Here is a 22,914-nt window from a genome sequence, read left to right as displayed (position 1 = left end):
ATATAGTACATAATGGTGAACAAAATAGAACACTCTTTATTAATTGTCAAATGGACCGATATATGATAGGGTCACTAAATCCAAATCTCAACCCCCACCTTTCAAATACTAAACTCTAAATCTTAATCACTAAACCCTAAATGAATAAACTAACATTTAAGCTTCATATTATCCGATTATACCTTCCACATATGCAAGTTGCTGGTACAAAAGATGAAATAATGACCCAAAAAAAGAAGAAAGACACACCATTGATTATGAAAGCTAAACTTTAATTAAAGAAGCATAAACCCAAATAGAATGTATATAATATGGTTTACTAAACCCAAACCTCTACTTACTAAATCTAAACCCTATGCATGAAACTGTAAACCCAAATACAATCTATAAATTATTTCCCAATATAGAACACTTGAAGGCACATTTACTTGGTTAGCATGTTATATATCTTCTATTCCATATAGTCTAATATTTCAAATAGTCAAAAAGTTTCGGTAGTATATCCATAGTATGAAATGCAAATAGTAAATCTCCCCCCCCCCCCCCCCCCCCCCAGTTATGCACTTTGTTCATTTTCACTAATCTTGGGACCTAAATAAAAAATAAGCAAACAAATTTCTTAAAAACAATAGGAAGTTGCCAAAGAATCTGGACCATTTCTTATGCTCAGCACATCACCATCTTAAAATAAACAACTTAAGCACGTCGTCTAAATGTGTTGGAAGTGCCACACACGAAACCAAGTGGGGAGAATAATATAAACTTTACACAAAAAGCGACTATATATCTAGGGACTTCACGTTGAACTATATCATAACAAAGAAGAGAAACTAAAAAGAGCAGCTACGGGTAGAATGAGATCCCCAAAAATTATGGGATTAGGGCATTGCATGGTTTATGTTGTGGTCTTTAGCGCCATCGTAGCTGCAGCTTACCCTTATGAATCTCCCCCAACAACTCAGAAATATCCCCCAGTCCATAAAACCAAATCACCATATCCACCCAAAAAGAATTCCCCATATTACTCGGCACCACCATCTCCTCCACCACAATATAGAAGACAAGGCCCTAAATATACACCACATCCAAAACCATATATCTACAGTTCCCCACCACCTCCGTCATACTACTCTCCTTCCCCGAAGGTCGAATACAAATCTCCACCACCGCCTTATGTCTACAGCTCCCCACCACCTCCACCATACTACTCTCATTCCCCGAAGGTAGACTACAAGTCTCCACCACCGCCATATGTATACAGCTCTCCACCACCGCCACCATACTATTCTCCTTCCCCGAAGGTAGAGTACAAGTCTCCGCCACCACCATACGTTTACAACTCTCCACCACCTCCACCATACTACTCTCCTTCTCCTAAGGTCGAATACAAGTCTCCACCACCACCATACGTGTACAGCTCCCCACCACCTCCGCCATACTACTCTCCTTCTCCGAAGGTAGAGTACAAGTCTCCTCCTCCTCCTTATGTCTACAGCTCCCCACCACCTCCGCCATACTACTCTCCTTCTCCGAAGGTAGAGTACAAGTCTCCACCACCTCCATACGTTTACAACTCCCCACCACCTCCACCATACTACTCTCCTTCACCAAAAGTAGAGTACAAATCTCCACCACCTCCATACGTCTACAGCTCCCCACCACCTCCACCATACTACTCTCCTTCCCCAAAAGTTGACTACAAGTCTCCACCGCCGCCATATGTCTACAGCTCTCCACCACCTCCACCATACTACTCTCCTTCCCCGAAGGTAGACTACAAGTCTCCACCACCGCCACCATACTACTCTCCTTCTCCGAAGGTAGACTACAAGTCTCCACCACCACCTTACGTTTACAGCTCTCCACCACCCCCACCATACTACTCTCCTTCTCCTAAGGTCGAATACAAATCTCCACCACCACCATACGTTTACAGCTACCCACCACCTCCGCCATACTACTCTCCTTCTCCGAAGGTAGAGTACAAGTCTCCACCACCTCCATACGTCTACAACTCCCCACCACCTCCACCATACTACTCTCCTTCCCCAAAAGTTGACTACAAGTCTCCACCGCCACCATACATTTACAGCTCACCACCACCACCATACTACTCTCCTTCCCCGAAGGTATACTACAAGTCTCCGCCACCGCCATATGTATACAGCTCCCCACTACCTCCACCATACTACTCTCCTTCGCCAAAGATGGTCTACAAGTCTCCACCACCGCCATACGTCTACACCTCCCCACCACCTCCACCATACTATTCTCCTTCCCCGAAGGTAAACTACAAATCTCCACCACCGCCATACGTCTACAGCTCCCCACCACCTCCACCATACTATTCGCCTTCCCCGAAGGTAAACTACAAGTCTCCACCACCGCCATACGTCTACAGCTCACCACCACCTCCACCATTCTATTCTCCTTCCCCGAAGACCGAATACAAGTCTCCACCTCCGCCATACGTGTACAGCTCCCCACCACCTCCACCATACTATTCTCCTTCGCCAAAGGTTGACTACAAGTCTCCACCACCGCCATATGTCTACAGCTCCCCACCATACTACTCGCCTTCCCCAAAAGTTTCCTACAAGTCTCCACCACCTCCACCATATGTCTACAAAATGCCCTACTACTAATTTTTAAATTGTTTCTTTAACAAGCAACATGATTCATTGCTATTGTTTTTTTTGATGAAATTGTCTTTTGATTTTCCGTTGTTGTTGCCTCCTCTATTTTATGGTTTTATAATACCACTAAAATTTGGCTACTTTTTGGATGCACCTATTTATTGGTAGATGTTGTTCAAACTCACTCTAAATTTGAAATAATTACATTTTCCTATCCAATAATTTGCATTTAAATTAAATTTAGTCATTTTTATATGGAATTCTGTTCATTAGTTTCATATTGGTGAAACATTGAAAAATTGTTGATGTATGCTTGTAGTTTTATTTTTAGTGAAATAATCTGTGCACCAGCAAGATAATTTTGAGTAATTAAGCTGAATTGAAATAAAACATTCTTGACATAATTCTATTGTAGTGCATATTAAATCCAAAACCCATATATGTGTATTAGAATTTTATAGATCTTTTTTACGCCTCACTAACTGATGTTGTTGTTTATTCTGAATGCTTTTTATCTAACCAAAATATATAGCCTCAATTACACAATTAAATATGGTCGGATTGGTAGCCGACTACCCAATAAATTTCAAGGACGGTAGATATTGGAGGAAATATTAACAATACTAATATTTGGAATCCCTCGGTTTATAAATTATTTGTTGAAAATGTAACAATTTCCTGAAATTTAACTTTGTCGATAAAAATCGACTTTATTTTTATATTTAGCTACGACTGTTTTGTAAGTAGGTGAATCTTTGGAAAGAGAGGAATGAGAGAAGACACCAAACGGGGTTTCGGACAGTAGAACATGTGGTTCGGATCATTAATAAGGCTATGCAAAATAGGATTACTTCTCTTCGATATAAGGCTGACCACAAGTTTACAGGCTTGATGTGTCGGTGGTTCGAAGTTACGGTTTAGCTCAATGATCTTGAAATTCATTTTTTACATTCATTGTATATTTTTTTCTTTTATAGTTCTTATAGCCTCTCATAACCTATTGTAAATTCCTAATATTATTCATTGATCAATAAATTTCACATTTTAACAACAAAAAAAAACTAGGCGAATCTCTTTGTTTTTCACAATAAAAAGACATTGTGATAAAATACAATTTGTTGATTTCAATATATTTTGATGATCTTTAGTAAATTTATATCTAAAATGAAAATTAAAGTCTTTGAAACATATTTTATATACGTAAAAGCTATACAAAAATACCATTTCAAAAATTTTAATTAATACAATCAAATATTTTCTTATTTTAAAATTTTAATATAAAAAAATCTTTAAAAAATAGATTTTTTTCTAAATTAATAAGTCTGCAAATTAATAAAATATTATAGTCCCACCATTATTAGTATATAGACTTTTCACTGTAGTACATTTTCAGGTGCATAGCGCAAATTAGAATATAATTAATTACATGGTAAATGTGATATGTTACATCTTTGTTTTTGCGTCTAGGAGTAACTATGGATTTCCAGTGCGCCTATTGAAGATGGATTAGTTAGGTTTAGTAATATTGAGGGTATATATGAATGAACACAAGCGAAGAGCATCCCATAGACATTGCCAATTTGTGATATAAAATTCTAAAGGACGCGCTAATGAGTTTTAATGAGATGATGCATGTATTTATTTTGGTCGGTCTAAATTACTAAAATGATTCACCACCATTTGCTGCCAGCATTATTCATTCATCTTTAGACTGCAAGAATAAAAAATTATATGGAGTGTAAATAATTATTTTTCATCTGAAAATAATAAAGTACAAATAATAAGGATAAACCCTAGATCATGTATGAAACGACGTTGGTAAATTGTATGTATCTATATGACTATTTGTCCACATATAGTATATGAATTTGTGTCTAACATACATGAATGATAAACGAAAATTTTGTTTCTCTTAGGATTTAAACAATTAATAAGAATAGTTTTTATCGATCACTTCCTTTAGGAAAACAACATGCATGTACGTTTTACATATATGTGTATTATATATGATCTACTAGGGTCGGTCCGCGCTACGCGCGGGATATACTTGACGTGTGATGTATATAACTATATTACTGTATATTTTCACTGAGTGTGTTTTATATTTGTTAAATGATATTTTTTATAATTATTTTCAGCTTTAAGAATTTGGTTTATATATATATGTATATATTCTTTGTTATTTATCGTATCCATAATTTCTTTTGCTTATTATTAGAAGATTGAGCATCAAAGTCATTGTTGACTAAATTTCGCATACAATAGTTATGATTGTCTGAATGGAGGTTTTTATTTTAGTGGAATAACTATTTTAGTTTGTTGTCTTATGTTAAGTTATCTATTATCATGTTAGATCTTATTTGTTCCTCGTATGATTGTTGTATAGTGTGGTGTTTTTTTGCACTATACAACCCTTTCTTAGAAAACACTATACAACTATTTAATTTAATTTTCTTTCGATTATGGGATTATGCTAGACTTTTTTTACTTTGAATTCATTTTTTTTATTTTCGACACATATATGGCGATAATACTTTACATCTACTCCTTTAATTAGGTAAACAATTTTTATATGTATATATTATATAGTAAGTGTCGCATATGCTTTTTAATGTTGTTGTGGCGGTATATAATCATTGATTTTGTATTCCTAAAAGTTTTGAATAGCATGGTAGTTTGGTTACTTCAACAATGTGAAACGATTCTTTGATGCGTCTCCAGCATTGGTCAACTTACGTTTTTATTAGTTTTCATCCAAGCATACCAAAGCATGCTTTACTGATATTGGGCTCTCCTTTGCATAATATTTTATGTCGTACGTAAATTTCATTGTTGTATGAACCAACCATTGTTGCTTGCAGATTTTGGAACCTGAAGTTTATGTTGATGTTTTGGAAACACTCTTGCATGCTTTTGACGTAGTGGACCGGCAGGTTATCGTCTGAAAGGCAAGTTTTGGGTTTGTATCTAGTCATCGATGCTAGGGGTTGAGCAATTAAAAGAATCAAATTGATATTCGTGTACACCCAAATATTTAAATGTTTCAATTTATTTTTTATTTCGGTGGTGTAAGTAGTGTAGTATGGTATGTATAGGGAATTTACCTATTATTTGAGTTTATTGTCATTACTCTTTTACGAAGTTTTTTTATTTTCCCTAATATTTTAATAAAAATTGTATTAATTATTAATTATTTTCCTTATATTAAGTTTAGTGAACAAAAAGGAGAAAAGTGCTGTGAGATTCACTTTTCCCGTTAGCTTATATTTTATAAAAAGGATTTTTAGTAATTAAACCTTCAACTAAAGATGAATCATAAAAAAAAATCCTCAACTAAAAATCATGTGAAATAAACCATCAACTTTAATTTCGTTAACATATGTTATCCTTCGTCTAAAAAACTGTGACATAGGATAACATACGTTAACGGTTTATAAGTTGAGAGTTTATAATATTGAAAACTTAGTTTACGGATTTTTATACGATTCAAAAATAGTTGAGGGGTTTTATAACTAAAATTTAATAAATGTTTTAAAATGTTTATTATCATTTATACATTTTCGTAGATTGATTTATAAGCCTTTAAAATTAATTTATAAATTTAAATACATTAATTTAATATAAAATTTATTATACATCCTAAATTAATAAATTTCAACACTATTTACAATTTAATATAACTTCAAAATATTAAATTATTTGATATCTGGCAATGGTGATATAAGAAAATTTATGTATTTATATCTTCATTGTCAAATATCAAATACTTTAACATTTCTAAGTTATATTAAGTCTTAAGTGGTGTCGAGGATAATTCATTCATGAATTCAATCTTTGTATTTAGAGTAGGACACACTTTTCCTATTTTCATGATTTTTGTCCTCCGGCTCTTACTTTCCTTCTATTCCCCATAAATAATGCATGATTATTTTTATTCTCATTGATTTCTGAACAAATAAGTTATATTTTGTTTTTATCAATAAAATATTATATTTGATATATTATTCTTGATTTATTGTATTACTTTATGTTTCAGTAGTATCACGAATAATGTTAAATCATTGTGAAACCATTTTAATCATACGTAAAAATATAATATTTATGAAGCTTTATAAATCGATTATAAAGTAATGTATTAAAATTTATATATTAGTTTAAAGGCTTATATCAATCTAAAACAATGTATAAATGATAATAAATATTTTAAAACTTTTAGTGATAAAACTCCTTAACTATTTTTGAATTGTAAAAAAAACTTCATCTAAGTTTTCAACATTATAAACTCTCAACATATAAACCGTTAACATATGTCACTCTCCATTACAGTTTTATAGATGGAAGATAACATATGTTAATGAAATTAAAAGGTTTATTTCACAAAAAATTTAGTTGAACGTATTTTTTACGATTCATCTTTAGTGAAAAGGTTTAATTACTACAAACCCTTGATATAATGTGTAAAATAGTATCTTAAATAAATTTTCTAATTTTTCTCTTGTAATTTTTCATATTTATTATTGATATTATGTTTTTTTTATAAATGTCTTTAAGTATTTTGGTTATTTTATGTATTATTATCAAATATTTATGGTTTTATTTGTTAGATTTTGTTATATTTATTTCCAAGCCAATTTCTGAAAGATATTTATACTGATTATATGTGAATTATTAGTTGTATTTTTATTCATAATTTTCACACAAATAAAAAAGATTCTCTGAGATTCACTTTTTAAAAAATATATTCCTTAGTCGGCATGAAACTGATAAAACGTAAGAACTATATGCTACGCATTGTCTGATTGTGTTTTCATTTGATACTATTAGGAAAATATTTTAATATATTCAGTTTCTCCACGAATGTTGTTCCACGATCTAATTAATTTTCCAACGTTAGTTTTGGGACATCTCATTTTGGTCATAGCATTTTTTTTGTTTTAATTCATTTATCTGAATATAATTTCTATAGTTTGTCAGAATATGTATTCCTATATGCTATTGCTGGTTAGTTTCAATAATTTGGATTTGTATCTTACATTATAATATTCTCAAACTGTACACTCGTTTTAAGAAAGGTTTAACTGATGTTAAACCCGGTTTGGTTAAACCAATTCCATGGCTTGCGGTAATAGTACACGATCACACGGCTATCAATGAAAAATAACTTTCTATTACAGTACCTCTCAGGTGAAAGTGTTAATCAACGTTAGTTTAAAAAATACAAATACTCCCAGCATTTATATCTTCTTTTGGCTTAAGAACGGCATCTGCTGACAAAGCTACACTAAATCATCATGCTGCAAAGGCACATGAAGAAAAAGAAGGTGTTGCTTCTCTTCCTTTCGGGTTTCAGTCTATTGATTGAAAGTTCTTCTGCCAATTGTTGGATTAATTGTATTGTTCATCCTCTCATGTACTTGAACCTGTAGGACAGTAACGTCATCAAATAAATATAAGACAAATCAGTCTAGAGATATTAGGTATGGCTAAGCTTAGTACAAAAGTATTCTCTTACTTTTCCTTTTGCAGCCAATTGAATGACAGCCTGATGACTTTTTGTGAGTTTCTTCTGTTGTTCATGCCATCTCCATCAATAAAATGTAAATTAAAGGAAACCCATCCAACTCTGACTTGCTTATTCGCTTCTTCTCCCATCCAACATATGGTTACTCACCTTCAACAACCATCTTTATAACAATCCCACCTTAAAGAGAAAGTTTCAAATGTTAATATACTTTAATGATTATGAACAGAGGAGTATGCTTTCAAGAAAAGAACCTACAGCTAAGCAAGTTGTTATACGGACTGATGAGTTCTGAACTTTTGTAAAACACCCCACCAATTCTATGCTGCAGTCATACTGAGTTCACCATAACCATCAAACCATGTCTTGCAAATAACTAATCATATAAAAGACCACCAAAAAATGTTCTTTAACTTCTAAAAATAGAACATGAAACGCAATAAGGAGTTGATGTCTCTTTATTACCTCTGAGGCTTTGCAATATATGAGAATCAGGTGGTTTATTACATCTGCACAGAAAAGAAAACATTTATTTTTAAGACATCTGAAACATCATATAAGAAGAGTCTATAGACATAAAAATACATTGAGTGTTGGATTGCTTACCAGCTAAGACTCTAATTACATCCAAATTTGTATCTTTTGGCATAGGAGCTGGAGCGTCCTGCAAATCATAAACGATCTATTATAAGAAACTAACAGTAACTCAAAGAGCCCAAGAATGGAAATTAGAACAAATAAGTTGACTGAAGGAAAATAGCAAGAAATCAATAAATGATCTAAACTCTATTAGAAAACCTAATAAGAACTTGAAGAGATAGATAAGTTAGCCCATTCAAAGTAAGCATAAATTTCTAGTGTTAGGACTTCTGAGGATGAAAGCTAACCTTTTATATAGTTAGAAATCCACAGCCTCGTAGAGAAGAACGCTCGTCTTAGTGGTACCAGGCTTGGTCACCACATACCCATCCTCATCAAGCTCAAGCTGCCCATCCAAGAACTTCGTTGCCGGTTCATGACCAATCGCAAAGAACAACCCAGATATTTTCAAATCCGAAACATCACCACTAACAATAACGTTCTTCACCTTCAAACCACCAAGCACACCTTTCCCATTCTCATCTCCATATGCCTCCACCACAGAGTTCCAAATCAATTCAATCTTAGGTTTCGACAACGCCCTCTGCTGCATGATCTTCGACGCTCTAAACGTATCGCACCTGTGGATTATATAAACCTTCTCCATCGCAGAGTCTCCGCCGCCGATAACTACCAGAGGCTTGTTCTTAAAGATCAGAGCGGCGCCGTCGCATACAGCACAGGCTGAGATCCCTCGGTTCCAGAACCCACCAGCGCCTTCGCCAGATCCGACGAAGCTCAACCGTTTCACGACAGCTCTGGTGGAGATGATGACGGCATCGGCGAGCACAGTTCTCAAATCCATGAAGAGCTTGAACGGCCTCGAGGAGAAATCGACCTTGGTGACTGTCTCCGTGAAGATCTCGGTGCCGAACCGCTCTGATTGCGTCCAGAACGTGTCGACGATGTCGATGAAATTCTGGAGGAGAAAAGCATACTTATTTATACTAACAAATAGACCGTTCTAGAGAAGAGAGATTCGTATTGAAGACCCGATCATAGTTAATGGATTAAAGAGGCGTTTAAGTGATGGATCTGTAACTGTGGTGTTTGGGTTGATTAAGAGAAGAGCAATCGATGTTGTGAAAACCCTAAGAGGAGATTCTTCACGATGGAAATAATGGCGGAGAAGGAGTACGAAAACCTGATTCTCGTCTTAATGAAACGATATGTTTCGTATACAGGTGCCACGTGTCGATATGTGAGGAAGTGACTTATCTACCTGGCAACTGACGTGGAGGCCCTAAGGAGAGAGCAAACTTAACTTTATATATAAAGATTTAAAACTGTTACTGGTAGATAAAAGCCAGATGAGGAATCCATATGGAGAGTGCTGATGATATAAAAGCAACCAAACAATCGACTGAATACAACTAGACATGGAACATTTTTTCAAAAAAAAAAACTAGACATGGAACATACTCGTCAAAATGTTCATAAAAACAGAAGTGTAGCCGGAGATGTTCCCATGACTTCAAGTTTTTTATTTATAGTTTGTGTTATAACATTCACAAAAATATGTAAAAGTTTTTGATTTTATGATAAAAAGTTACTGGTAATAATGGAATAATCTTCGCTTTCCCCACATTCATTTGATAAACAAATTATTATTTTTACTTGTGTCTAAAATAATCACCAGTTATGCACTTTGTTCATTTTCACTAATCTTGGGACCTAAATAAAAAATAAGCAAACAAATTTCTTAAAACAATAGAAAGTTGCCAAAGAATCTGGACCATTTCTTATGCTCAACAAATCACCATCTTAAAATAAACAACTTAAGCACGTCGTCTAAATGTGTTGGAAGTGCCACACACGAAACCAAGTGGGGGAGAATAATATAAACTTTACACAAAAAGCGACTATATATCAAGGGACTTCACGTTGAACTATATCATAACAAAGAAGAGAAACTAAAAAGAGCAGCTACGGGTAGAATGAGATCCCCAAAAATTATGGGATTAGGGCATTGCATGGTTTATGTTGTGGTCTTTAGCGCCATCGTAGCTGCAGCTTACCCTTATGAATCTCCCCCAACAACTCAGAAATATCCCCCAGTCCATAAAACCAAATCACCATATCCACCCAAAAAGAATTCCCCATATTACTCGGCACCACCATCTCCTCCACCACAATATAGAAGACAAGGCCCTAAATATACACCACATCCAAAACCATATATCTACAGTCCCCCACCACCTCCGTCATACTACTCTCCTTCCCCGAAGGTCGAATACAAATCTCCACCACCGCCTTATGTCTACAGCTCCCCACCACCTCCACCATACTACACTCCTTCCCCGAAGGTAGACTACAAGTCTCCACCACCGCCATATGTATACAGCTCTCCACCACCGCCACCATACTATTCTCCTTCCCCGAAGGTAGAGTACAAGTCTCCACCACCACCATACGTTTACAACTCTCCACCACCTCCACCATACTACTCTCCTTCTCCTAAGGTCGAATACAAGTCTCCACCACCACCATACGTGTGCTCCCCACCACCTCCGCCATACTACTCTCCTTCTCCGAAGGTAGAGTACAAGTCTCCTCCTCCTCCTTATGTCTACAGCTCCCCACCACCTCCGCCATACTACTCTCCTTCTCCGAAGGTAGAGTACAAGTCTCCACCACCTCCATACGTTTACAACTCCCCACCACCTCCACCATACTACTCTCCTTCACCAAAAGTAGAGTACAAATCTCCACAACCTCCATACGTCTACAGTTCCCCACCACCTCCACCATACTACTCTCCTTCCCCAAAAGTTGACTACAAGTCTCCACCGCCGCCATATGTCTACAGCTCTCCACCACCTCCACCATACTACTCTCCTTCCCCGAAGGTAGACTACAAGTCTCCACCACCGCCATACGTATACAGTTCTCCACCACCGCCACCATACTACTCTCCTTCTCCGAAGGTAGACTACAAGTCTCCACCATCACCTTACGTTTACAGCTCTCCACCACCCCCACCATACTACTCTCCTTCTCCTAAGGTCGAATACAAATCTCCACCACCACCATACGTTTACAGCTACCCACCACCTCCACCATACTACTCTCCTTCTCCGAAGGTAGAGTACAAGTCTCCACCACCTCCATACGTCTACAACTCCCCACCACCTCCACCATACTACTCTCCTTCCCCAAAAGTTGACTACAAGTCTCCACCGCCACCATACATTTACAGCTCACCACCACCACCATACTACTCTCCTTCCCCGAAGGTATACTACAAGTCTCCGCCACCTCCATATGTATACAGCTCCCCACCACCTCCACCATACTACTCTCCTTCGCCAAAGATGGTCTACAAGTCTCCACCACCGCCATACGTCTACACCTCCCCACCACCTCCACCATACTATTCTCCTTCCCCGAAGGTAAACTACAAATCTCCACCACCGCCATACGTCTACAGCTCCCCACCACCTCCACCATACTATTCTCCTTCCCCGAAGGTAAACTACAAGTCTCCACCACCGCCATACGTCTACAGCTCACCACCACCTCCACCATTCTATTCTCCTTCCCCGAAGACCGAATACAAGTCTCCACCTCCGCCATACGTGTACAGCTCCCCACCACCTCCACCATACTATTCTCCTTCGCCAAAGGTTGACTACAAGTCTCCACCACCGCCATATGTCTACAGCTCCCCACCATACTACTCGCCTTCCCCAAAAGTTTCCTACAAGTCTCCACCACCTCCACCATATGTCTACAAAATGCCCTACTACTAATTTTTAAATTGTTTCTTTAACAAGCAACATGATTCATTGCTATTGTTTTTTTTGATGAAATTGTCTTTTGATTTTCCGTTGTTGTTGCTTCCTCTATTTTATGGTTTTATAATACCACTAAAATTTGGCTACTTTTTGGATGCACCTATTTATTGGTAGATGTTGTTCAAACTCACTCTAAATTTGAAATAATTACATTTTCCTATCCAATAATTTGCATTTAAATTAAATTTAGTCATTTTTATATGGAATTCTGTTCATTAGTTTCATATTGGTGAAACATTGAAAAATTGTTGATGTATGCTTGTAGTTTTATTTTTAGTGAAATAATCTGTGCACCAGCAAGATAATTTTGAGTAATTAAGCTGAATTGAAATAAAACATTCTTGACATAATTCTATTGTAGTGCATATTAAATCCAAAACCCATATATGTGTATTAGAATTTTATAGATCTTTTTTACGCCTCACTAACTGATGTTGTTGTTTATTCTGAATGCTTTTTATCTAACCAAAATATATAGCCTCAATTACACAATTAAATATGGTCGGATTGGTAGCCGACTACCCAATAAATTTCAAGGACGGTAGATATTGGAGGAAATATTAACAATACTAATATTTGGAATCCCTCGGTTTATAAATTATTTGTTGAAAATGTAACAATTTCCTGAAATTTAACTTTGTCGATAAAAATCGACTTTATTTTTATATTTAGCTACGACTGTTTTGTAAGTAGGTGAATCTTTGGAAAGAGAGGAATGAGAGAAGACACCAAACGGGGTTTCGGACAGTGGAACATGTGGTTCGGATCATTAATAAGGCTATGCAAAATAGGATTACTTCTCTTCGATATAAGGCTGACCACAAGTTTACAGGCTTGATGTGTCGGTGGTTCGAAGTTACGGTTTAGCTCACATGATCTTGAAATTTATTTTTTACATTCATTGTATATTTTTTTCTTTTATAGTTCTTATAGCCTCTCATAACCTATTGTAAATTCCTAATATTATTCATTGATCAATAAATTTCACATTTTAACAACAAAAAAAAACTAGGCGAATCTCTTTGTTTTTCACAATAAAAAGACATTGTGATAAAATACAATTTGTTGATTTCAATATATTTTGATGATCTTTAGTAAATTTATATCTAAAATGAAAATTAAAGTCTTTGAAACATATTTTATATACGTAAAAGCTATACGAAAATACCATTTCAAAAATTTTAATTAATACAATCAAATATTTTCTTATTTTAAAATTTTAATATAAAAAAATCTTTAAAAAATAGATTTTTTCTAAATTAATAAGTCTGCAAATTAATAAAATATTATAGTCCCACCATTATTAGTATATAGACTTTTCACTGTAGTACAATTTCAGGTGCATAGCTCATATTAGAATATAATTAATTACATGGTAAATGTGATATGTTACATCTTTGTTTTTGCGTCTAGGAGTAACTATGGATTTCCAGTGCGCCTATTGAAGATGGATTAGTTAGGTTTAGTAATATTGAGGGTATATATGAATGAACACAAGCGAAGAGCATCCCATAGACATTGCCAATTTGTGATATAAAATTCTAAAGGACGCGCTAATGAGTTTTAATGAGATGATGCATGTATTTATTTTGGTCGGTCTAAATTACTAAAATGATTCACCACCATTTGCTGCCAGCATTATTCATTCATCTTTAGACTGCAAGAATAAAAAATTATATGAAGTGTAAATAATTATTTTTCATCTGAAAATAATAAAGTACAAATAATAAGGATAAACCCTAGATCATGTATGAAACCACGTTGGTAAATTGTATGTATCGATATGACTATTTGTCCACATATAGTATATGAATTTGTGTCTAACATACATGAATGATAAACGAAAATTTTGTTTCTCTTAGGATTTAAACAATTAATAAGAATAGTTTTTATCGATCACTTCCTTTAGGAAAACAACATGCATGTACGTTTTACATATATGTGTATTATATATGATCTATTTAAAACTGTTACTGGTAGATAAAAGCCAGATGAGGAATCCATATGGAGAGTGCTGATGATATAAAAGCAACCAAACAATCGACTGAATACAACTAGACATGGAACATTTTTTCAAAAAAAAAAAACTAGACATGGAACATACTCGTCAAAATGTTCATAAAAACAGAAGTGTAGCCGGAGATGTTCCCATGACTTCAAGTTTTTTATTTATAGTTTGTGTTATAACATTCACAAAAATATGTAAAAGTTTTTGATTTTATGATAAAAAGTTACTGGTAATAATGGAATAATCTTCGCTTTCCCCACATTCATTTGATAAACAAATTATTATTTTTACTTGTGTCTAAAATAATCACCAGTTATGCACTTTGTTCATTTTCACTAATCTTGGGACCTAAATAAAAAATAAGCAAACAAATTTCTTAAAACAATAGAAAGTTGCCAAAGAATCTGGACCATTTATTATGCTCAACAAATCACCATCTTAAAATAAACAACTTAAGCACGTCGTCTAAATGTGTTGGAAGTGCCACACACGAAACCAAGTGGGGAGAATAATATAAACTTTACACAAAAAGCGACTATATATCAAGGGACTTCACGTTGAACTATATCATAACAAAGAAGAGAAACTAAAAAGAGCAGCTACGGGTAGAATGAGATCCGCAAAAATTATGGGATTAGGGCATTGCATGGTTTATGTTGTGGTCTTTAGCGCCATCGTAGCTGCAGCTTACCCTTATGAATCTCCCCCAACAACTCAGAAATATCCCCCAGTCCATAAAACCAAATCACCATATCCACCCAAAAAGAATTCCCCATATTACTCGGCACCACCATCTCCTCCACCACAATATAGAAGACAAGGCCCTAAATATACACCACATCCAAAACCATATATCTACAGTTCCCCACCACCTCCGTCATACTACTCTCCTTCTCCGAAGGTCGAATACAAATCTCCACCACCGCCTTATGTCTACAGCTCTCCACCACCTCCACCATACTACTCTCCTTCCCCGAAGGTAGACTACAAGTCTCCACCACCGCCATATGTATACAGCTCTCCACCACCGCCACCATACTATTCTCCTTCCCCGAAGGTAGAGTACAAGTCTCCGCCACAACCATACGTTTACAACTCTCCACCACCTCCACCATACTACTCTCCTTCTCCTAAGGTCGAATACAAGTCTCCACCACCACCATACGTGTACAGCTCCCCACCACCTCCGCCATACTACTCTCCTTCTCCGAAGGTAGAGTACAAGTCTCCTCCTCCTCCTTATGTCTACAGCTCCCCACCACCTCCGCCATACTACTCTCCTTCTCCGAAGGTAGAGTACAAGTCTCCACCACCTCCATACGTTTACAACTCCCCACCACCTCCACCATACTACTCTCCTTCACCAAAAGTAGAGTACAAATTTCCACCACCTCCATACGTCTACAGCTCCCCACCACCTCCACCATACTACTCTCCTTCCCCAAAAGTTGACTACAAGTCTCCACCGCCGCCATATGTCTACAGCTCTCCACCACCTCCACCATACTACTCTCCTTCCCCGAAGGTAGACTACAAGTCTCCACCACCGCCATACGTATACAGTTCTCCACCACCGCCACCATACTACTCTCCTTCTCCGAAGGTAGACTACAAGTCTCCACCACCACCTTACGTTTACAGCTCTCCACCACCCCCACCATACTACTCTCCTTCTCCTAAGGTCGAATACAAATCTCCACCACCACCATACGTTTACAGCTACCCACCACCTCCGCCATACTACTCTCCTTCTCCGAAGGTAGAGTACAAGTCTCCACCACCTCCATACGTCTACAACTCCCCACCACCTCCACCATACTACTCTCCTTCCCCAAAAGTTGACTACAAGTCTCCACCGCCACCATACATTTACAGCTCACCACCACCACCATACTACTCTCCTTCCCCGAAGGTATACTACAAGTCTCCGCCACCGCCATATGTATACAGCTCCCCACCACCTCCACCATACTACTCTCCTTCGCCAAAGATGGTCTACAAGTCTCCACCACCGCCATACGTCTACAGCTCCCCACCACCTCCACCATACTATTCTCCTTCCCCGAAGGTAAACTACAAATCTCCACCACCGCCATACGTCTACAGCTCCCCACCACCTCCACCATACTATTCTCCTTCCCCGAAGGTAAACTACAAGTCTCCACCACCGCCATACGTCTACAGCTCACCACCACCTCCACCATTCTATTCTCCTTCCCCGAAGACCGAATACAAGTCTCCACCTCCGCCATACGTGTACAGCTCCCCACCACCTCCACCATACTATTCTCCTTCGCCAAAGGTTGACTACAAGTCTCCACCACCGCCATATGTCTACAGCTCCCCACCATACTACTCGCCTTCCCCAAAAGTTTCCTACAAGTCTCCACCACCTCCACCATATGTCTACAAAATGCCCTACTACTAATTTTTAAATTGTTTCTTTAACAAGCAACATGATTCATTGCTATTGTTTTTTTTGATGAAATTGTCTTTTGATTTTCCGTTGTTGTTGCCTCCTCTATTTTATGGTTTTATAATACCACTAAAATTTGGCTACTTTTTGGATGCACCTATTTATTGGTAGATGTTGTTCAAACTCACTCTAAATTTGAAATAATTACATTTTCCTATCCAATAATTAGCATTTAAATTAAATTTAGTCATTTTTATATGGAATTCTGTTCATTAGTTTCATATTGGTGAAACATTGAAAAATTGTTGATGTATGCTTGTAGTTTTATTTTTAGTGAAATAATCTGTGCACCAGCAAGATAATTTTGAGTAATTAAGCTGAATTGAAATAAAACATTCTTGACATAATTCTATTGTAGTGCATATTAAATCCAAAACCCATATATGTGTATTAGAATTTTATAGATCTTTTTTACGCCTCACTAACTGATGTTGTTGTTTATTCTGAATGCTTTTTATCTAACCAAAATATATAGCCTCAATTACACAATTAAATATGGTCGGATTGGTAGCCGACTACCCAATAAATTTCAAGGACGGTAGATATTGGAGGAAATATTAACAATACTAATATTTGGAATCCCTCGGTTTATAAATTATTTGTTGAAAATGTAACAATTTCCTGAAATTTAACTTTGTCGATAAAAATCGACTTTATTTTTATATTTAGCTACGACTGTTTTGTAAGTAGGTGAATCTTTGGAAAGAGAGGAATGAGAGAAGACACCAAACGGGGTTTCGGACAGTGGAACATGTGGTTCGGATCATTAATAAGGCTATGCAAAATAGGATTACTTCTCTTCGATATAAGGCTGACCACAAGTTTACAGGCTTGATGTGTCGGTGGTTCGAAGTTACGGTTTAGCTCACATGATCTTGAAATTTATTTTTTACATTCATTGTATATTTTTTTCTTTTATAGTTCTTATAGCCTCTCATAACCTATTGTAAATTCCTAATATTATCCATTGATCAATAAATTTCACATTTTAACAACAAAAAAAAACTAGGCGAATCTCTTTGTTTTTCACAATAAAAAGACATTGTGATAAAATACAATTTGTTGATTTCAATATATTTTGATGATCTTTAGTAAATTTATATCTAAAATGAAAATTAAAGTCTTTGAAACATATTTTATATACGTAAAAGCTATACGAAAATACCATTTCAAAATTTTTAATTAATACAATCAAATATTTTCTTATTTTAAAATTTTAATATAAAAAAATCTTTAAAAAATAGATTTTTTCTAAATTAATAAGTCTGCAAATTAATAAAATATTATAGTCCCACCATTATTAGTATATAGACTTTTCACTGTAGTACAATTTCAGGTGCATAGCTCATATTAGAATATAATTAATTACATGGTAAATGTGATATGTTACATCTTTGTTTTTGCGTCTAGGAGTAACTATGGATTTCCAGTGCGCCTATTGAATATGGATTAGTTAGGTTTAGTAATATTGAGGGTATATATGAATGAACACAAGCGAAGAGCATCCCATAGACATTGCCAATTTGTGATATAAAATTCTAAGAGAAAATTACTAGAATGTTACACATTTTATGGTTTATTACTAGAATGTTGTACATCTTTGTTTTATTACTAGAATGTTTTCTCTTTCCTAGTAATTTACAATAAGGGGCTTTTGTTATGTTTTATTTTCTGAAACTAATTTTAAAGATCAAAGCCACATCAGTTATTAAAAATCCACATCACATCAGTTATTTTCTGAAACCAAACCGTCTCTATCACTATCACTATCATACATACGGTTTTGTCAAAAAAAAAAAAAAGAACACGAAGAACTGTGTTGTGTCGAAGAAGGAACCGCAAACCGAAATCCTCTCACCCTTCGAAACCCTCGTCGACATTGTTCTTTACTTCTTCGAACTCTCTCTAACTCTCTGTCGTTGAACTCTCTATAACTCTCTGTCGTTGAACTCTGTCTCGTCGGAGTTTTTAGAAACCGTCGTCTGTACGAAATCGCCTTCACCGCATTCTCATCAACGAGTTCATCTTTTCCGGTAAGATGTCGCGACGTTATATATTGTATTTTGGTTGAGTTTGTGGGTCAGTTATATATTGAGGCTGTGATATGGGTGTGTCGAGGTTTTTGTTGCGACTGAGTTAGGGTTATGTTGACTGTGCTATGGGTTTGTCGAGGATTTTGTTGTGTCTGAGTTAGGGTTATGTTGCGGCTGAGATATGTGATTGTCTAGGCTTTTGTTGTGTCTGAATTAGGGCTTTTTGTTGTGGCTGAGTTATGGTTATGTTATAACTGAGTAATTATTATGTTATGGCTGAGTTATGGTTATGTTATAACTGAGTAATTATTATGTTATGGCTGAGTTATATATATGACCTAATATATTTTAATATTATGATATGGCTGTGTTATTTTTATGTTGTGGCTGATTTATTGTTGTGTTATATGATCAGATGGATGTTAGTCAAGTCGAACCACGTGATTACCCTCCAAGACTTTACCCTTCTAACCTAGAAGGTAAAGATATCAATCATAATTTCCGTGCAGGACATTTCCCCCACATTAAAGAAACAATAGGACTCGATGTGTGGGAAGAACTGGTGAACTCTCCCATTGGAGTAGTTGCTAGGCTACTTTCACGCGAAAGCATTTGGTCTGGTAGGACCGTACACTATCTGCTATGTAGACAGCTGCGAGTGCATAAAAAGGAGATATGGTATGTTGTGGTTGATGATGTTATCAGGTTTAGCTTGCTCGAGTTTGGTGAGATCACTGGGTTAAACACAGGTCCATTGCCAACAGAAAGTTTTGAACCTGATCAATACAAAGAGTTTTGGGAGGAGTTGAAGGCAGCATTAGAGTTCTGTCCTGGTTGGAGTTTTGAAAAGCGTAAGTGGTTGGGGATGTTATTTCTTCAAGCCATGGGACTGTACTGTTTGCATCACAATTCAAGGATACCCTTTCAAAGTGCAATAAGGGTATTCGACGATGAAGCCATGAGGTCGTATCCATGGGGTCGGACTGCATACGAAGTTCTTGTTGACTCTCTGAAAACACTGTGTCCAGATGGAAAGTCATACACAGTAAGCGGCATGAAGGACGTTTTATTGGTTTGGGCGTATGAGTCCATCGTCTGTTTCGGTGAGAAGTTTGGGAGAGTGGTCAACAATGAAGACGTTCCTCTTTTGCGATGGGGTGGAAGGCGTACACGTTCAAGTTTTGATACTGTCTTGTCTGACGAAATCAAAGATCATGGCGAGGTAATGTTTAACTGCTACTTATACGACTGAGTTAACAGCTACTTAATGGTTGAGTTTATTTTATATTGTTGCCGAATTAGTCTATTTGATGGCTGAGTTTATTTTATATTGTGACCGAATTAATTTATTTGATGGCTTGGTTTTGTGTTATTTGATGGCTGAGTTTATTTTATATTGTGACCGAATTAATTTATTTGATGGCTTGGTTTTGTGTTATTTGATGGCTGAGTTTATGATAAACTGGTGTTGCAGGTCCGTTTGAGGAGAATGGTTATGAAGGAGTCAATTGAAGAGATGTTTCCTGTATGGTCGGATGAACCTGACGACCCACAACTCGTTAGGTTGGTAGAAGACATACACGCAGGTAGATACGTGAAAGGTTTCTGGGAAGTACAGAGGGATGAGCAGGGGAAGGGGAATGAGAAGAAGAAGAAGAAGAAAACGAAGGGAGTTTCATCAGAAGCTGAGCCATCAACAAAGAAGCAGAAGAAAGAAGCTGCTGAAACGAGAAAGGGTTCTAGCGAGGAGGAAGCTGTATTGGACAAAGCGACTCTGACGAATCTTGTGAGTGCTCTGCAGAATATTTCAGCAAAATTTGACGCTTACGATTTTGACCGGAACCGGCCAGTGATGGACGAGAAGACCCTAGATAACGTGGTGAAAGCTGTAGTGCAGCAGAGTCTGAAAGTTTTGGGGGAAAGGAAAATTCCCGACAACGATGCTAAACTCTCCTCCGCCGGCGTAGAAAAATCTTTATCGGTGACATCATCACCTCGTAGGAGGTCGCCACCGGAAAAGTCGGACAAAAGTCCAGTGGTAGAACCGCAGGCCCAGGAGGAGAAGTCTGTAAAAACTCCAGTGACAGAACCGCGCAGCAGAAAAAGCCTGTCAAAAGTCCAGAGCCGCCGCAGCAGAAAGAGAAGGCTGTCAAAAGTCCGGTGCCGCCGCAGCGGAAGGAGAAGGCTGTCAAAAGTCCGGTGCCGGCGCAGCAGAAACAGCAGAAGTCAGTCAAAAGTCCAGCGTTAGCTGAGACCCCTGCAAAGAAGAATTCGGAGCTTGAGAAGGATACAGTGGTGAGAAGGATTTTGGGTGATGATTTTAATGAAATTGATTTCATCAGTGTTTCTCCTGCAAAGATTACTAAGGATGCTAAGGATGGTAAGGATGCCAACGTTCCAGCCTATGGACGCGGCTTACGGGGCAAGGCCAAGCGTACTGTTACTGTAAAGGATGAGGCTATCGAGGATAAGAAAAAAGCACAGCGGGCAGAGGCTGCGTTGAAGAGGAAGGAGAAGCAAGAGGCTAAGAAAAAAGAGAACGAGGAGAAGAAACAGAAGAGAAAAGCGGCTGAGTTACAAAAGAAACAAGAGGCTGGGTTACAGAAGAAAAAGAAGGAAGACGAGGCTGAGTTACCGAAAAAAAAGAAGGAAAAAGAGGCTGAGTTACCGAAGAAGAAGAAAGAAGAAGAGGCTGAGTTACAGCGGTCTGAGGAATGTGTTGTGACCAACGACGAAGTTCTTGCGGAAGATAACGCATTGGCGGCGGAGTCTGATGTCGAGCCAGCTGAATTGATTAGATCTTCCGTGATAAAGGAACTTCGGGAGAAATCAGTTAAGTTATCTCCACAAGGGTTTTCATTGACGAACCTTGATTCAGCACCAGATTTTCCGTACATTGGAGACAATGGACAGACGACTTGCATGAGGAAGAACATTACGCCTTCATCAGTAATATACGACCCTTGCGCACCTGTTGATCCGGCGCGACTGGAAAAACTGAAGCAACACATTAAGGCAATTCCACCCAAACCACCAGCACCTAAAGATAAACCAGAAGAACCCTCAGCTGATCATGAGAGTGACTTCTACAGCATACTCATGCATGAAAGACCGTGGCCTGACAAAGAATATGGATGGGTGTTTGATAATGTAAGTCTTTATTAAGGCTGACTTATATATTCTATAAAGGCTGACTTATATATTTAATTCATTATATTACGGCTGACTTATTATTTTTCTTTGTCTAGCATATCGCTGCGTATATGAACGTCCTCATACAAAGGTCCATGCGAGATCCCACTCCATTCTGGTCCAAGCGGATTGGTTTCATAGACCCTTGGTTGTTAAGTTCTTGGGCTTCCCTCGATTACAGGCAGTTCAGGATGAAACCTGCTTCGTTCAAGTTCAAAGACTGTGGTTATGAAGCGTTGGTAAACGGGAGATTCCCCGAAGAATTTACAACAAACTTGAAGTGGTATGCAGATGTGGATCACGTGTACGGATGTCTTCAAACCGGCGGTAATCACTGGGTGGCGTTTCACGTGGATCTGATCAAGGAGAAGATAGATTGCTACGATCCAATCTATGGAGAGTCAACACCCGAAAGTGAGCAAAAAATGCTAAATGCTTTTAGACCTCTACTGGAGATGCTTCCCTGGATGTTGAATGAGCTTATTCCTGCCGATCTCCGAAAGCATTCTAGGAAGAGGTTCGCATTCAGACGGAGGAGCAAAAGATACATTCCACAAAACAACATGTCAGGTGATTGTGGGGTTTATTCGTTGAAGTTTGTGGAGTGTCTAG

General features: G+C 37.2%; 3 protein-coding genes across 3 annotated transcripts; 2 read left to right on the top strand and 1 right to left on the bottom strand.

Moving 5' to 3' along the window:
* Positions 1-795: 795 nt before the first annotated feature.
* Positions 796-17,160, top strand: LOC106378404 (extensin-2-like). Its single transcript, XM_048766059.1, has 2 exons — positions 796-1,788; positions 16,146-17,160. The coding sequence occupies exons 1-2, from the start codon at positions 855-857 to the stop codon at positions 17,027-17,029; spliced, it is 1,818 nt and encodes a 605-aa protein (XP_048622016.1). The 5' UTR covers positions 796-854; the 3' UTR covers positions 17,030-17,160.
* On the bottom strand, positions 7,786-10,388 carry LOC106355063 (thioredoxin reductase 2-like). The gene is made up of 7 exons (XM_048765313.1): positions 10,350-10,388; positions 9,045-9,760; positions 8,764-8,821; positions 8,623-8,666; positions 8,416-8,533; positions 8,149-8,337; positions 7,786-8,056 (listed from the first exon to the last, which is right to left on the bottom strand). The coding sequence occupies exons 1-2, from the start codon at positions 10,386-10,388 to the stop codon at positions 9,056-9,058; spliced, it is 744 nt and encodes a 247-aa protein (XP_048621270.1). The 3' UTR covers positions 7,786-8,056; positions 8,149-8,337; positions 8,416-8,533; positions 8,623-8,666; positions 8,764-8,821; positions 9,045-9,055.
* Positions 10,660-12,679, top strand: LOC106376185 (extensin-2-like). Its single transcript, XM_048766089.1, has one exon. It carries the CDS (start codon positions 10,734-10,736, stop codon positions 12,546-12,548), a length of 1,815 nt encoding a protein of 604 aa, XP_048622046.1. The 5' UTR covers positions 10,660-10,733; the 3' UTR covers positions 12,549-12,679.
* Positions 17,161-22,914: the final 5,754 nt, after the last annotated feature.

The sequence above is a fragment of the Brassica napus genome, chromosome A1, assembly GCF_020379485.1.
Source record: "Brassica napus cultivar Da-Ae chromosome A1, Da-Ae, whole genome shotgun sequence".
Classification (NCBI taxonomy): domain Eukaryota; kingdom Viridiplantae; phylum Streptophyta; class Magnoliopsida; order Brassicales; family Brassicaceae; genus Brassica; species Brassica napus.
The sequence above is the reverse complement of the archived record's forward strand: the minus strand, read 5'-3'. Positions and strand labels throughout refer to the sequence as shown.